Raw genomic sequence first — 17,778 nt, 5'->3', positions numbered from 1 at the left:
ATTTGCAGCACTATCGGTCATTTAAACTGCAGAAATCCAGAACCTTTCTCCGGTATCGGCCATTTTTATGTATGTACACAACAAATGACGAAATGTTTTTACGTCATACATGTCAAACTTCTATCGATACTCGCATCGGTTGTTTTTGAACCGCCTATAAAAGCAATAGGCCTTGACATATAGTGTGGGAGTAATTACAATTCTAACTGTTTTCCATTCCAAAAGTTAGATGTAATTTTTACAATATTCGATATGTGTAAATGTTAATTCAATTGACTCATCACTGCATAACGGGGTCCCACTATTACATGTGGAAACTTAAAATTCCGGTTCACGCGTCAATAGCAGAATCAGCTGATTACTTCACACACAGAGATGTCATATGCGCCATATTACCGGCAAAGTAAACATAGATGCAGATCGGAGGGTGGTGTGTTCCCAGACGTTTTTACAAGTAAGTTTGAACATATTTGTCTTTGCAAACGTGCAGACATATGAAATAAAGGATGTTCTTTGTTGTAAGAGACGTATTTTAAGTACTGTTTGCGTATTTTGTGTAATAGAGTTAAGTTAATTCTTAGGTGCGCCATATTACCGGCAACAGGGCTATTGCCTTTCAATCACGTAAATAGAAGAGAAACCTGTAAAATGTATTCAAACTCTTTTTAAGTATATATAGCATTATCCGAAACCTGGAGTTCTAGTACTCCGTATTTTTATTGTACTACACTAGAGTAAAAACCCATCTTTTTCGTATTGGACGTGATAACTTCCCTTGTAAATAGCGTTTCTTGTTCACACACCAGAAAGAAATAAAAAAAACTGAAGTACTAAAGGGGCGAGTTTCTTGTCGGTATGAGAGAAATTTGAGATTCGAACCCCGCTACCAACCGGATTATTAAATAATTAATGATTATTGTCTAGTCCTGTTCCTTCACTAATGCGATGGTTAGGAATATGACGGACAGGTAATAGTGTAAATCCATGTTTAAAGAGTTTTCAATTCCTTCCATAAACCTACATTTAAATCAACTAATTTTTCATGAGGAAGTAGCTTCAAGCCCCATATGACCAAACGGTTGTTTTCATTATATTTCTTTTATCTCGTAAGATAAACTGTTTTTTCAAGACTTATTATTGATTTGTTGTACAAAACGGACATTTGTTTCATTTGATTAGCCATTTCTTGCTGTTTAAAGTGAATTTAACATCTGATAGTGAAAGGTGAAGGTTTAGACGTCTTTGAAACTACTGAGTTACATTTGGTAAAAGTTATTTATTTTGCATCTATTATTTAGTTTATATATTGTGGAAGAAATGTAGGTTTGTTTTACTTCTGTGCTATGGTTATTGAATGTAGAGAATAAGACCATATTTTTTAGTGCTGGAGCTTGATTTCTGTCCAATTGATTCATTTTACTTCAGGTTCCCCAGAAAAACTGTTACCGACAGTTTTATTTTGTATTTTATAATTGTTACGCGATAGTTTTAGGTTTCTTTCATCAAAATGTCTGGTATAATGAATTTCCTGCGATCGTTTTGCGCAGTGGTTATCACTTTGAAATTCGGTCTATGTTCGAACTTGAGGAAATAACATTCACAAAATTAGAAAAAAGAAACACACACACTAAACGAGACGGTAAAAGTTGTTTAAAGATGCAGTACAGTGCAAAAATTGTTAACATTTTCAACCTTTGTTGTTTAGTGGGAAAATGAAGTGGGTCGTGTTAGAATAAAAGTGTAAACATTATTATGTGTTAGATATATAATATTACCTACACATTTGGCAAAAATACTATTTCGTTTTAGATGTATGAATCACAAATTACCAGTTGAAACAGGTAGATTTTATAATATACCAAGAGAACTAAGGGTATGTAACTTGTGTACTTCAAACTCATTTGGTGACGAATTTCATTGTTTATTTAACTGTCAATTCTTTAGTGATGATAGAAGAAAGTATATTGCTAGAGAACATGCTATACGTCCTAATTCTATTAAATTTTCTATGTTAATGAATAGCACAGATAAAAATACATTGTTAAAACTTTAATTAGTTGGATTACACTGTATGTATGGTATGTAGTCTTATTACATTCTTGACTATGACAAATATCATTTGATTAATTTTTATTCTGTGGATTTTATGGATATGTCAACATATCATTTCTCATGTTTTTTTGTCTGTACTGTATTATTGTTTTATGTGACTGATGCCTCTATGAGGCCCAGCTTATTCAATAAACTAAACTAAACTAAGATTTTTAATAAACCTAAAATCTACAAGTCCTTTATGAGAATTATACTCAATAAGCCGGGTTCCTGAATCGTTAAAGTATGGGCTTTTGAAGTCCAACTCAAAAACATAATCCAAAACATAAGAATTTCAACCTGACTTGATGCAGGGCACTGGAGCGAAAGAGACCATTCAGCCAAGGTTCACTGATCTATAAAATGCATGGCTGGTGCCACTGGTATAAATATCTTACAGGTGTTTGTTTTTAACATACAGTCAAACTTTGTTCACACTAACTCGACCAGCAACATTTGTTCAAGTTTTAAGTACTTGGATCCATTGATATAAGGATGATTCTTCTTGCCATTATATATTAATAATTTGTACGAAGGCCATTTTTCAATGTTAACTGTAAGAAGACCTTTAACGTCTTGCAAATGTTATTTATACATAAATCAAATGAAACCTAACATCAATCCTAATATAAAAAATCAACGTTGTTCAGACTGGCGGAATCTTACCTAATGACAATGTTGAGCTGTTACTTTTCCCAGTAATATCCGCCATTTGGCAACAATAAATCAAAGTAACTTCAGTCACGCAATTCAGTATATCCTTGTTATTATGTTTAACAGACAGTAAAACCAGTATAGACTTTAATCTGCAACTGTATTTTAGACTGCAGGTGTTTTGTCATTCTTAATTGTTTAATAACTTATATCTTAGAACCCCTGCCTTACCCTAGCATGATCGTAAAAGTTGACTAATAGGGTCTTAACACTTGGTTTTGCAGTAACTCTGTGATTCCAGCAGGTATGCAAATTTTGATTCCATACCTCATGTTTTTATTTCGATGTAAATGAGATGTGGAATCAAAACTTGTAGTCCTGTTTGGCGCCATATAACCTATACTGTGTTAGTGCACCGTAAAACCCAAATAAATAAATAAATAAATAAATAAATAAATAAATAAATAACATAGTTTAATGAATTGGCCTCAATACAAATCCAGTCAGTTCAAAGTATGTGCATATAAAAATTCCTCTTTAGACTGTGAATGGTGTTACACAACACTATCTTTCCCGAAGAGAATCATTGAAACCGAGTCTACTATAATTATTTACTGCGGTTGCGTTATTAGCTGTCAAAGGATCTTCTTAGAATATTTTAATAATACGATCACAAGTAAAACTATTTGACCCTAATTATTTGATTGATTGTCATTTTACGCTGATTCATAATAACATCTATATTTACAAATTACTTAAAATCAGATGACTGCTGTATAAGTGGTCATTATTGATATATTAATATTAGTTGATTTCATATTGTAGATATATGACGATGACAGTCAGATTTTCTGCTTTAGTTTTCTTCATTTTTATATTCGTTATTTATTTAACCAATGGCAAAAATATTGCAACCGATTCAGGATATAAAGACATGTCCAAGTAAGTATACTTTATTAACCCTTACCCTGCTAAAAATTTATAATGGACGAGTCCTTCATTCACTTTAGGCAATACCATTTGTTATTCGAAGGGGTGTTTACTGAAAATTTACTGACTGAATAGCGAACAGTGCAGACCATGATCAAACTGCACGGATGTGCACGATGATCTAGGTCTGCACTGGTCGCAAAGGCAGAATCACTTCCTTCCAGCAGGCTAAAGGTTAAGTTCTTCATGAGACCAATTTGAGAGTAATTAAACGATCATGTTCTTATAATTTTAGTGTTATAATTGATTCAAATAACCTTGAAAAAAGCTTCTATCCTCTTTCTATCCTTTGTATAATATTATATAATATGATGGAATAAATCTTGATACTAAACAGTTAGAAATTACCAACGTTTACTTGCATTATATAAAATGATACCAAATATATGTTGACACAAAATTGTAGACGTCTTTCCTGCTTTACTTTTCAGATATGAACTGTTGCACTATTTACTCAATAAAACGAGTTATGACGCAAGCATACCCCCAGACTACTTTTCTGGTAAGTGATAAACTGATGTTGCATCTTGTATTGTGCTACCAACCATTGATTTAAGTACAAAAATGCACAAATAACACCACTGTTGTTAGTCATCATTATCAATAATGGTAGTAGTAGTAATATTAGTAGTTATAAATTATATGTATTATATTAATGTGTTACTCATAATAGATTTTGAAGTAAAATGATAAATGATATCAATTGATTTACAATATATGTAATAACAATTAATATTCATGTGATATTTATAAAAGATGTTGAAGCGACAAAGATTTTTATCTGTGAAACAAACACTTTTATATGCATATAAACGTTAGAGTGATTAATGGGACATCGGATATTGATCGGAAATTTAGCTTAATTTGATTTCCGTTGAAACAACTTTAATGATAACCAGAATAAAGCCAGCTAGCTTTTTAAGATTCACTTTTAAATCTCTTTCTCAATATCGTTTTATGAAGCATTCTGTGATGTGCAGGCTCCATAACCCCAAATCTCTTCCCTTTTCACATTTATTTGGCCCTTATCTCTGAACCCCTTAATGAAACCGAAACAAAAATCGTGCCAGAAATTCGCCAAGCTGTAATTCCTTCATTTTAGATAACTCATTATTACTTTAATATAACTTTTATCATTTTGTATTATCATCTGACATATAATAAATCAAGCAACACAACTTAATAAACGTGTTATACACATAAACTGTCAAATTGGTACAGATGTCTGCAATATTGTGTTTTGTCATCAAGATACACATCATTTGAAAACAAATAGGTATATTATTTTGTTTGTTTTGTTTTGGACATTTTAATCTCCCTATGGTAAATATGTATGAACTCTTTTGAAAATAACAATATTTATAATGAAATTAAATTCATAGATGTAACAGATTCTGATTTTGATATTTCCATTTAATAAAATAGGGTTATTATAACAGTAGCTTGATCTGGGATGCAGTATTCGGCTCGAGTGGATTTTGCCAGATCGGATCTCACGAGGCGCGCAAGCGCCGAGTGTGATCCGACCTTGCAAAATCCACGAGAGCCGAATACAAAGTCCCAGATCTAGCTACTGTTATAATGACCCTTTTATTATATACCTTTACCATTTTGATTCTTGTTTTGTTCTTGAACGAAATCTTCAATTTTTATCGATATTAAATGAAACTTAGAGAAGTTTTTATGTGCGCTATTTATAGAAATGCGTCGGATTATGCATATTAATGAAAATAGTCCGGCAGCATACAATACGGAAGGTACAATACGGAATTTTAAAGGTACAATACGGGATTTTTGTCTGTCTGTTCATATTTCATTGTGAAATACAAGCCGATTTTTTACAGAATTTATATAGGTATATAATAAACCGATATATTAACACGATCGTTAAATGCATGAAATCGTTCGTAAGGCAAGGCCAGTATAGATCTGCTTTGAAAGAATCTGGTTAGAGAATATAAATTAAAGTGTAGTTCTCTCACAGGTGTGTAACCTAGAAAGAGAAATTTGCAAGAGGTATTCTTGGTTATATATCATTAGTAGAAATGTAATCCGCCATTTTGAGCTAGTCAGTAGCACAGTGTTCTGGCTAGGAACTATGTGTAAGAATGAAAATATCCAAACCTCACCAAATAAACAGTTATTGTAAAATGAAAAAAAAAAAACGTTTTGGCGTTCACAGCCTAAGCAGTTTTTTTACTTGCAAAATATAAGTGAATAATTTTTATTCTTTTGTCTATTCTATTTATATACGTTACACGTATAACTTACTTGTATTTCTTCTTGAGATAAAAAGCTTTGTCTCTAATCCATATTAAAATGATATTTGTACATACTTTTCATATTACTCCTCAGGTAGAGCAACAGATGTGCACGTTCAAATTGCTATTTATGACATAATTTCCGAAAATGAGCAGAATATGGTAAGTGCTTTTAGAACAGTTCGAAGTATTGTCAAGTTTTGGTGTATATAAAAACATACGTTCTTTGACATATGGAATTTAAACTTATATCTCAGATAAAAGTTTGTCAAATAAAAGTTTGTCAAACTACGGGAATGTTTAGTTTGTAAAACGTTTCAGCTTTGACAAACATAGTGTCGTTTGAATGTTTGTAAATCACAAAAGGTCTAAAAGCGAAAAATAGCAAAACAGTATTGGCAAGTGAATAAGATACGTAAGCATTGTTGACATGTCTACAAGATAAGACTTTTATATAATCAGTGAAGATCCTTTGGGGGTGCAGAGTACTGCTAACCAACGTAATAGCAGACTCGATGTGACTGACCGATTTTGTTTATGAAAGGTAATGAAATGTGCATCTTCCCTCATGCCCCCTTGCACCGGTTTAGATAGAATTCTGTTATCATAATATAACAAAAGTCTTCCCAAATTTCTATTTTAATTGTTGCTAAGCATACAAAGAAAAAGTGAAGTTACGTAAAGAATCGAAATATTGTTCTGTAAACGTTTTACTAAAACCGGAAACATGCAGAAGACTAATTGTCTTTATAGTTTCAGGCTAAAATGGTAAAGAAACAGTGTCTCTTTAACGACTTGAACCACCACAGCTTACTTCATAAAACACAAATTAACATCACACTAAAGGGTACATCTCCGCGAGATTATGTTTGTTTCTGTTGAACACTCCGCCATTTTGTTTACAGCTTAGCATACAACCTTTAAACCCATAACTCTTATTCTAAGAAAATAGCTTAGACACTTTACTTTACAGGAATTTTCCTGCCTAATGTATATCAGAATGAACTGGACAGATCACCGTTTAAATTACTCAGAAATTGCAAGATATGACGTCCTCAAAGTCAGTGGCTCATACATAAACAAGATCTGGATACCTGATATTTATTTTTATCAGGATCACAAAACAATTTTTCCTGGATTCATTGGCAAGAATGAATTAATTTACATTGGAAGAAATGGAAACATTAGATTTAGCGGCAGGTTTGTAAAATTATGAATTCTTCTATAATATGACAAGCAAAGTTAAAGATAACATTCGCCATAGGTATTTGTTGAATATTTTAAAGACATTTCTCCCTACACTAATGCTTTTAAATGTAATGTTACAGTATTTAATGTAATATTTTGCACGAAACATGCTTAGGATAGAGGATTAAATTAAGGTTCTCGTCTATTGTCTAGTCTCGTTTTTTGCGTGATCGACCATATTGTTCAAAAGCCCGAATACTGGTCAACAGTCCAAGAAGCAGCCATGGAATGTTGATAGAATAAATTGTATCACATTTGTTTGCAGTCACGTAATATAGGTGTGGATGAAATAAAAGGTTGTGTAACTCTTATCGCAGACAGTCAATGATAAAGTTAATATTTGTAAAACCACGTACAAATTTTACATAATCAAGCCTTAAGCTAAGAGACATTTAAAATAATAAGTGTCAAGTATAGAAATAAAAAAAACTCCGTAACTCCGTTTCTACCAAAATATATACTATTTTGATGAAAACAAAGCTTAGTTTCTTTCATTCTCATATAAACTTAAGGTTCGGTTTTTTTTTTCAGAATATCCACGATTTTGATATGTAGAATGGATCTCACACTGTACCCATATGATGTACAGCATTGTCAGATGACGCTTCAAAGTTGTATGTATATTTTTCAATACGCTGAAACATGTAATTGAATGATAAATTTTGTTTGTTTGTTTGATTTGGGTTTAACGCCGTAACAGTATTTCAGTTATATAACGGCAGGCAGTTAACTTAACCAGTGTTCCTGGATTCTGTACCAGTACAAACCTGTTCTTCTCAAGTAAGTGCCAACTTCCCCACATGAAACACAAGTCGAAGACGAATAATTTCAGACACAATGTCTTTTATCAAATTGTCACTGAGAACATACGCCCCGCCCAGGTCTCGAACACATGACCCCGAGATCCGTAGATCTGCGCTCTCCCTATTGAGCTAAGCAAGCGGGCGGGCAATAAAGTTTGATACCTTTGCACAAGCGTCCATACGTCGTTAGTAATAACTCTTTTTATCTGGTCTTTTTCCAAATGTGTATGACGTATATAGTAAATAGATAAATAGTTTGTGTTGATCATTTCATCAACTTTAAGTATTAATCACTGAACACCAGTGTCGAAAAACTAATTACTAACATATATATTATCTTAGAGAGGTAAAATTGCCTTGATTTTAAAATGTTTGTTCAATTCACAACGTGATTCTGCCGTTTACAATATCAGTAACATGTTATAGACTCGGATATTCAAATTCCTACGTTCGACATATACTATGTATACGTCTAATTAATGAGAATGCTTAGAGAATGAAATACTATGTTAACAAATCGTTAAGTTCCACCATTTTCGTAAAAGATTGTTTTAAACATATTAATTCCTACCAATAGACATAATTATAATAACATCCTAACTTTAAAAGTATAGTTGATTGACAGGATTAGAACTCAAGACAAGTCTCATAGAGTTTTTCTCCTAAAACGACTATAACCTGTATATGAAAATTTGCATTGTTAAGGATATGGTGAATCGAACGTTAAATCAATAAATGTAGTACTGTAACTTTTTACAGCTTCATTTTTGTATTTGGATTTTGAATAACTTCTGTTTTTATTTAGAAAACATTTTGCATTGTTTTATAATTATCATACATTTTATATGAAAAGATGCATATACAGAAGATGATGTTCAACTTCACTGGAAAGAAGACAACCCAGTGATAGTAAATGGTGACGAAATTAAGGACTATCCAAAGTGGAGAAACAGTTCGTTTGGTTCGCAATGTGACGAGCCAGGTAACATAACTGAGGTCTTTCTATTTCTGATAATCTTTCACTGTCAAAGAAGTTTTGAAATTCATAAAGTAGGCACATGTTCTAACGTTTTCTGTCATAATATGTTTGTGTTTGTATTGTTTGTCGAAGGTGTATTATAATTTTACTTTTTTGGAAAAAGGCACTGTGTTTTGAGTACGAAATAAGTAAATATTTTTATACATAACATAAACCTCTTATTTTGCGTTGCTTAGTTGACGTTGTAGGGAGACAGCCTTAATGGAGCAGGGCTTTCCCTTTTGAATATTCATACTTGTTTTCGCTCACTTCCCCCAACACCCCCTCCCTTTATCTTCCCCCGATCCATTTTTCTATTTGGCATATAATTAAAATGTAATTGTTTTTGGATTTATTTCAAGCGTCTGCCATTTCTTTCAACTACAGTTTCCTTTTGATGAGGGTGTACTTTGCGATGCACGACGCTCAAGTTGTGTTTGGAGTGTTCTGTGCTTCCGAGAAATCTGACCTCACGTTTTAAAATTTCTTTGACTATGTATTTGACCGATGATAAAGCCTAAACTAAATTGAAGGCAATTGAATTTATCTCTATAATTCCAAACATGAACGGTACGTATAACAGCGACACAAATACAACATTAAAGAATGATATAACAGTTTACTGCTTAATATTTGCTAAACGTGAGGAATGTCTAAGACCATTTATATTTGTCTTGAAAATATTGTCAAGATTGTCTTTTTCAGTTGGAAACTTTTCAATCTTAAATACGGGGATTCAGATTAAACGAACTTCCCATTCGTTTAGTCAGTTTATTTCTACACCTGTCGTGCTGGTTTCGATTGCTATGACTTCATTTTCTTTTGGTGATAACTTCACACCAAGGGTGACCTTGTCTGGAGCCTCTATGACTACCATAATAATGCACTGGGCAGGGATATATAATAAAATCCAACCAGCTTCGGCTTTAGTATGGCTCGATAAATGGATGCTGATCAATCTGTGCTTTGTTGGAGGAATTATACTCTTTACTGCTATCATCTACCATGTGAAGGTAAGTAAACTGTTGCAGACGACACTACATGTATACCGCTACGGGTGAAACTCAGTATCTCGAAATCGCTTATCTAAAAGTTTCCGGCTATTACAGAGACAATTTCAAGTCTTGTACCTAAAACGTATCATTGTAAAAATATTATTTAAGTTGATGTTTGTTATCTTGAACTAAAACGCTCTATCCTTTGGACTTTGAAATACAGAGTTTCATTTGAATTTGTTTTCCTTTTATATTGATCATCAAGGTAAATTTTATCAAGGAGCATGCCTCTTTATGTACTTTATATTAATCATCAAAAGAATAAATTATTGTTTACTAATATATTGTACAGTAATCATTGTTAAAGATAGTTATAAGATACTTCAATTTAAGATCAGAATTTATACCAAGGAGTAATGTCTGCATTTTTATCAATCTTAAACTAATTAGTAAATGCTTGTCTATTTCAGCATCCAAAAGAAATTGCAGCGGTAGGTGAAAACTTAATATTTTACTGTATTGAAGTACCAGGTATAATAGTTATTGTATGGTTGATTTAGTCATCTATTTTTATCCCCGCAAATAGTGGAGGGATATAGGTATGGTGTTGTCCGTGTACGTCCATCCGTGCTTGCGTCTGTACGTCCGAAACTGGAAATGCTTGTAATTCAACAAGCATTTTAGCAAGAACCACCAAACATAACCCCTCATAATTATTAGTTAGGAAAAGACTTTCTTTCTTGTTTCGAGTGGTCATTAGTATTATTTTGATTCACCTGGTCGAGATGCTCAATCTTGTCAAGAAGTATAAAGCGATAGGTGGCATATATCCTATTCTGTGACGTTATAGACCGCATATTGGTCGAATGGCCGCATAATAGGTATGTCCTCCTAAAATGTCAGGTTGAAAGAGAATCGCCCATTAGACCGAAACATGTAGCGTTGATCGATCGATCGTGTCTTGATATTTTCCTCCTTGTTCACTTTTTTCCAAGCTTTTTATTTTACAATTAATTGGATTCAGGGATACAAAATAACCGGAAATAATATGATGGCTTATATTGGACGGTAGCATGATGGACGGTAGCATGCATTTCCACTACCGTCCATGAACAGGCTCAATCAAATAGAGAAAAGTGGAAACTTCACAGGTCGCTCACCACGACAAAAATGAAAATGTTGCAGGCTCGGTTTGATTGAGCCTGTTCATGGACGGTAGTGGAAATGCATGCTACCGTCCATGCCCTCTAGCCCCGGGTTGAGCAGAACTCAACATTTACACATGCTAAAATTACAAAAAGGAAATTAGAGACATCCGCAGATGTATTCAAACGGCGATGAACATGGAACCTTCAATGATACACGTGTTGAGGCGTGTAATTCCATGAAGAGCGGCGTTTGGTCCACAGATAAAGTAATGGGTTTGCCCCAAACGAGAAAACAATTATAGCAGAACTAAACAAACTGGAATTTAGGAAGGGGATCTGAGATTATGGAGCCTGCGTATCACAGGAACTGTCAAAAGACAAAATTAAAAAGCAGGCACCATATCCAAGGGGTGATTAAACAATACCCAAGGCTATGAAAGCGGGAGTATTGGAACCACCCAGGCCGAAATGGTCATGTTGAGAAACTAAACAGTACCAATAACACGACATAAAAGTCGTGCTGAACGAGCTGAGAAGATCGAAATATAACAGCCCTGATTGAATGTACGGGGAGACTTTCTACGGCCGCCACACGGCACAAACAACGCTGCTGTGATAATAAAATAGAAAAAAGTAGAAACTTCACAGGTCGCTCAACACGACAAAAAATGAAAATGTTGCAGGCTCGGTTAGATTGAGCCTGTTCATGGACGGTAGTGGAAATGCATGCTACCGTCCACGCCCTCTAGCCCCGGGTTGAGCAGTACTCAACATTTATACATGCTAAAAGTACAAAAAGGAAATTAGAGACATCCGCAGATGTATTCAAACGGCGATGAACATGGAACCTTCAATGATACACGTGTTGAGGAGTGTACTTCCATGAAGAGCGGAGTTTGGTCCCCAGATAAAGTAAAGGGTTTGCCCCAAACGAGAAAACAATTATAGCAGAACTAAACAAACTGGAATTTAGGAAGGGGATCTGAGATTATGGAGCCTGCATATCACAGGAACTGTCAAAAGACAAAATTAAAAAGCAGGCACCATATCCAAGGGGTGATTAAACAATACCCAAGGCTATGAAAGCGGGAGTATTGAAACCACCCAGGACGAATAGGTCATGTTGAGAAACTAAACAGTACCAATAACACGACATATTATTATTATATTGTTATTGGTTCTGTTTAGTTTCTCAACATGACCATATCGGCCTGGGTGGTTCCAATACTCCCGCTTACATAGCCTTCCAGGTATTGTATAATCACCCCTAGGATATGGTGCCTGCTTTTTAATTTTGTCTTTGGCAGTTCCTGTGATAGCTCCATAACCTCAGATCCCCTTCCTAAATTCCAGTTTCTTTAGTTCTGCCCATTGTTTTCTCGTTTGGGGCAAACTCATTATTTTATCTGTGGACCAAACGCCGCTCTTCATGGAATAACACGCCTCAACACGTGTATCATTGAAAGGTTCCATGTTCACAGCCGTTTGAATACATCTGCGGATGTCTCTAAATTGTTTTTTGTACTTTAAGCATGTGTAAATGTTGAGTTCTGCTCAACCCGGGGCTAGAAGGCGTGGACGGTAGCATTTCCACTAACGTCTATGAACAGGCTCAATCTAACCGAGCCTGCAACATTTTCGTTTTTGTCGTGTTGAGCGACCTGTGAAGTTTCCACTTTTTTCTATTTTATTATCACAGCAGCGTTGTTTGTGCCGTGTGGCGGCCGTAGAAAGTCTCCCCGTATATTCAATCAGGGCTGTTATATTTCAATCTTCTCAGATCGTTCAGCACGACTTTTATGTCGTGTTATTGGTACTGTTTAGTTTCTCAACATGACCATTTCGGCCTGGGTGGTTCCAATACTCCCGCTTTCATAGCCTTGGGTATTGTATAATCACCCCTTGGATATGGTGCCTGCTTTTTAGTTTTGTCTTTTGACAGTTCCTGTGATACGCAGGCTCCATAACCTCAGATCCCCTTCCTAAATTCCAGTTTGTTTAGTTCTGCCCATTGTTTTCTCGTTTGGGGCAAACTCATTATTTTATCTGTGGACCAAACGCCGCTCTTCATGGAATTACACGCCTCAACACGTGTATCATTGAAGGTTCCATGTTAACCGCCGTTTGAATACATCTGCGGATGTCTCTAAATTGTTTTTTGTACTTTAAGCATGTGTAAATGTTGAGTTCTGCTCAACCCGGGGCTAGAGGGCATGGACGGTAGCATGCATTTCCACTACCGTCCATGAACAGGCTCAATCAAACCGAGCCTGCAACATTTTCGTTTTTGTCGTGTTGAGCGACCTGTGAAGTTTCCACTTTTTTCTATTTTATTCCAAAAAGCCACCACATTGTAATTTGTTATTTATGTATTCTACCTGTTTCCAATGATATCATTACTATTTTGAGTCCTCGGGTCGAGGTACACATTATTAGTAAGTTCAAAGGCTTCATATTTGGTATAATTTCAGTTCAAGCATCTGATGGAGGAGTCTATCACAGTGCAACTGGAACGTTGTAGAAAGAGATGGCCAGAATGGAATGAAGTAAAAACATGGAAGCTAGACAAGAAAAACAAACAGATAACATCTACTGTTGATAAGGAAACAACACTGGACGACAGCCTAGCTATCAGAACTGAGAAAGACCTCAGATGGACAGTTGATCGAAGATTTTATGCAGTTAAAAACGATGAACTAAGAGAAAAATATTACAGAGAATTTGTGGAAAGCATGGTGAGACTGTTTCAGTGATTTCAGTTTTTAGTAATTGCTTAATCACCTTTCTGGTATTTTGCAGAATACATTCTTGTTTAACCTCTACCCTGCTAAATTTCTAAAATGGACTGGTATTTTATTCAATTTGGGCAGTACCATTTATTATTTGAAGGGGTGTCAACTGAAAATTTACTGACGGAATAGCGAACAGTGTAGACCATGAACAGTGTGCAAATGCTGAATCACTTCCCGCCAGCACGCTAAAGGTTAAACACTTTGTTTTCAATAATAAGAGTGAAAGGTTAGTCTTCTGAGGACACAATTTATTTATCGAAATTAAAGTTGATCTCTCAGTTTGTAATATCCATTACATTGATACTAAATTCGTACACAACGTGTACAATATATTTCAATGTGTGCGAAAACATTAAAACATTAAAAGTTAATTGACTTTTTACCATGTTTACGTTAACTCTGCTTGCAATATAATAATAGCAAGAGTAATTAATCATGAAGCAAAATGACCTTTGCATTTCTCATCATACGAATACATTCTTTTATATTTTCAGGAGAAAGACCGAAGCCGTCTTAATTTGAAACTCTTCAATATCTGTAGACACTATTCTAGACGATTTATTCTAGATGTACTAGTCTTCGTCGTTTTTGTTTTAAGTTACGTTTGCTTTGCAGCTATATATGTTAACCTCTGGCAAAATAAACACTTCAACTCGACCGATGATTAAAAAAGAAGGGCTAGACCGAGGGCTAGCAGGTTTGTAGTAAAGACAAATAAGACATTCAATGAATCTTGTATTACATGATATCAGAAATGCATTTCAAATATTTTTTCTGAAGTTTTGACTTTAGTATAAGCATAGCTATGTTCAACTACGGACCAGCCATGAACTACGGACCAGCCATGAACTAAGGACCGGCCATGAACCGGCGATTTATATAAGGTGTCATGTAATATTGTTTTCGGTTATTTTGCCTTACCAGTCGTGTCTACTACAAGAAGCCGGGAAGCAGAATATATCCAAGCCGCAGGATGTAAGGAGTCCACAGATTGGTCACACCTACATGCTTCGGTCCAACGGGTGTTTGCGATTTATGACAGTCTGTCATTAATTCGACAGTGTTTCATGAAGAATAATATAATAACAAAATGTAAATCAGTTACATATATTAAGATTTTATTGAAAATGAAGATCGGTTTCTTTCTGACTTTACATATTTGAGTTATTTTAGTTACCATTAAAATTTATGGACATTTATACCTGTCATAGTAAGTGCACCCCTGAAATAATGTTATCTGCCAAATTGGTATCTCAAAGAAAAAATTGACTTACCTTGTGGCCGAATCCATTAGTGTTTAAAAGGGGAATTTTAATGAACAAAACAAAACAAAACAAAACAAAAAAAAAAAAAAAGAAAAAAAAAAAAACGTTATACAACTTGATCAGAGTAGCCTATTTCAAATCATTGATCACTAGGTATTTATTTTGCTATTAAGTACAAATATTACACCTGCAGAGAATGACATTTTTATTATAATTTTACTATTTTACTATACTGAACCTGCTCCATCCTTACCTGTTCAAGCAAATAATGTCAGCATGCTACTACACATCAACAAGTCAAGTCATTCCTTTTTAAAAGGAAATTTATTTAAACATGTATTGCTGTACATCATTAAATGACACACACTCTTATGCTGATTAAATGATAGATGCGATGGTATTGCAATGATAGATGCGATGGTATTGCCTGTATCCTGAAAATATCTGTTCATTGACTCACTGGACGATGTATCTCATGGCATGCTTACCACACTTCTGTGGACAGTCGCATAATTAAATGGACAAAATGTGCTATTAAAACGGTGAAAACAGTTTATCTTTTACTGGCGTTTGGAAAACTGTTGCCTTTACTTTAAGCCAAAACAACTGTTTTTTAAACTTTGTCTGCTCCAGTGTTTTGAGTAGATCCCACAAAATCGATCAGACTACGTTTACATTTACATATGGGTGTACGTATGTATTTACGTCTGGTAAGAATAACTTACACTGCATCGCCGGATGACCCGATTGGCTACCTACATTTTTCTACATCCGTCAAACGTAGTGTAGCTTTTTATCGTTTGTCAAAATAAATGTCCGACACATCCGACTGCCACTACATATTCCTAAAAAAAACCCTAACAATTATACAGTTATCTACTGCACTGTTATGTTTTTCAACGGGAAATGATACAATTGAAAATGAGACCTTAAGGCCTGCATAGAAGTAAATGTTCGTTGATCTGCAAAGATGTATGTTACTGGACTGGCGCCTGTCTTTAATGTAAAGTGTTTTCAACTTATATAAGGTGCTGTTATGTGCATTTTCTGAACTGTTAATTGTTCATAATTACATAGCCACATTTTGTAATGAGACTCGTCCGAGGATAGATTTACTTTGGCATTGACCATGTAATTGTATGAACCACCTGTTAAACATAGTTTAAATCACTGAAATATAATTTTCAATGCATTATTGCCAAAAATGCGAAATATCTAATAAAGAACAGCTTGTTCTTTTGGGAGAAACAATTCTCTTTATATTGGTTTAATATGCTGTTTTCAGCAACTGAAGCGTTAAACTTGGCGGTTTGGAACTGTTATATACATAAATGTTTCCAAATATTAAAAACGTGAGTCTATTGTCTTTAGGACATAATATGTCGTGGTATGTCTTATAATACGTGCAAGGAAACGGACATCATTAGTCTTGAAGAAGAAGATGTTCTCGTTTATTGCAAATGATTCGATAGTATCACGGTTTTATGATTATAGTTCCTATAGAAACTAATCAACTAACCCAGCTGATGTTTGATGGAAAAACAAAGAGTCGAAATTGTACAGTACTCGTGTATGTATGTATGTATGTATGTATGTATGTATGTATTTTACTTGTCTGATTTTATGTTTCTTGCCTATTTCTGCAAATTAACAACTATTTGAAAGACCTAAACAGACATACAAATGCGAAAGTAGATTTCCCGGAAGCACAGAGCACCAAAAATCAATCATTGTTCATGTGAAAACTAAACAACTAAAACTAGCAGGGCGTCAACATTTGCACTGTATTTCATAGATATCAGTCAGTGTATCATGTTAAAAGCATTGGTACAAATATATCGTTTAAAGAACAAGCGGTTAGATTAGTAACATCATGCGCAACAAATCATGACGCAACCAATGAGATTGCTATATTTATCATAAACTAAAAGCAGGAAATGTTATCTAAACAACCCAAGGGCAACGAATTGAGAGTAAAACAACTGATCTTAAACTAAAACCTTAATACTAGATAGATGTGTTACAACTTGCATCATTTTATTCGTGATTGAATCACGAGTCAAGTGATACTAAATATCAGTACCACTGACACCAGACCTGAGAGAAAATACTGAAGTAATATACCTTTCTCCTACTTACAGAGATAGAAATAACACTAAATCCCCTAGTTAAGGTGATATAAATAGAAAATGAGCCTTTCCGTCGGTTTAATTTCAAGGAGTGACGAAATTCACGAACATTTGTCTGACATGAGTATAAACGGTTTGTAACGACAATTATTATTCAACTTTACAATATTACACACTGTATAAGATCAATTGCAAACATCATATGAAATAGACAGAGCTAATACAAAACATAACTGAGCCAATATGACAAAAACAGGGCCAATACGAGAAAAACAGGGCCAATACGGAATTCAAGCATTCTGATTGGTTCAAAAGAGAGGGCCAATACGGAGAAGTCACTTCCGTTAGATTTTTAAATGACGCCATTTTGTTTTACATCAGAGT

At 34.5% G+C, this 17,778-nt stretch overlaps 1 protein-coding gene across 4 annotated transcripts in view; it reads left to right on the top strand.

Moving 5' to 3' along the window:
* Positions 1–2,408: 2,408 nt before the first annotated feature.
* Positions 2,409–17,778, top strand: part of LOC123532789 (glycine receptor subunit alpha-4-like) — a 61,657-nt gene continuing 46,287 nt past the window's right edge. Inside the window, exons 1-11 of one of the 4 annotated variants that reach the window (XR_006682734.2) lie at positions 2,409–3,687; positions 4,167–4,237; positions 6,091–6,158; positions 6,970–7,196; positions 7,776–7,858; positions 8,901–9,029; positions 9,771–10,078; positions 10,531–10,551; positions 13,680–13,943; positions 14,098–14,191; positions 14,495–14,632. Coding sequence is in view for 3 of the 4 variants with exons in the window: in XM_053517738.1 (XP_053373713.1) it covers positions 3,575–3,687; positions 4,167–4,237; positions 6,091–6,158; positions 6,970–7,196; positions 7,776–7,858; positions 8,901–9,029; positions 9,771–10,078; positions 10,531–10,551; positions 13,680–13,943; positions 14,495–14,668 (1,458 nt within the window). In the remaining variant the exon portion in view is untranslated. Of the gene's footprint in view, positions 3,688–4,166; positions 4,238–6,090; positions 6,159–6,969; positions 7,197–7,775; positions 7,859–8,900; positions 9,030–9,770; positions 10,079–10,530; positions 10,552–13,679; positions 13,944–14,097; positions 14,192–14,494; positions 15,200–17,778 lie in introns of those variants that run through there. The other 3 variants (XM_053517738.1, XM_045314376.2, XM_045314375.2) reach the window with 3 other exon arrangements.

The sequence above is a fragment of the Mercenaria mercenaria genome, chromosome 11 (assembly GCF_021730395.1).
Source record: "Mercenaria mercenaria strain notata chromosome 11, MADL_Memer_1, whole genome shotgun sequence".
Lineage (NCBI taxonomy): Eukaryota > Metazoa > Mollusca > Bivalvia > Venerida > Veneridae > Mercenaria > Mercenaria mercenaria.
The sequence above is the reverse complement of the archived record's forward strand: the minus strand, read 5'-3'. Positions and strand labels throughout refer to the sequence as shown.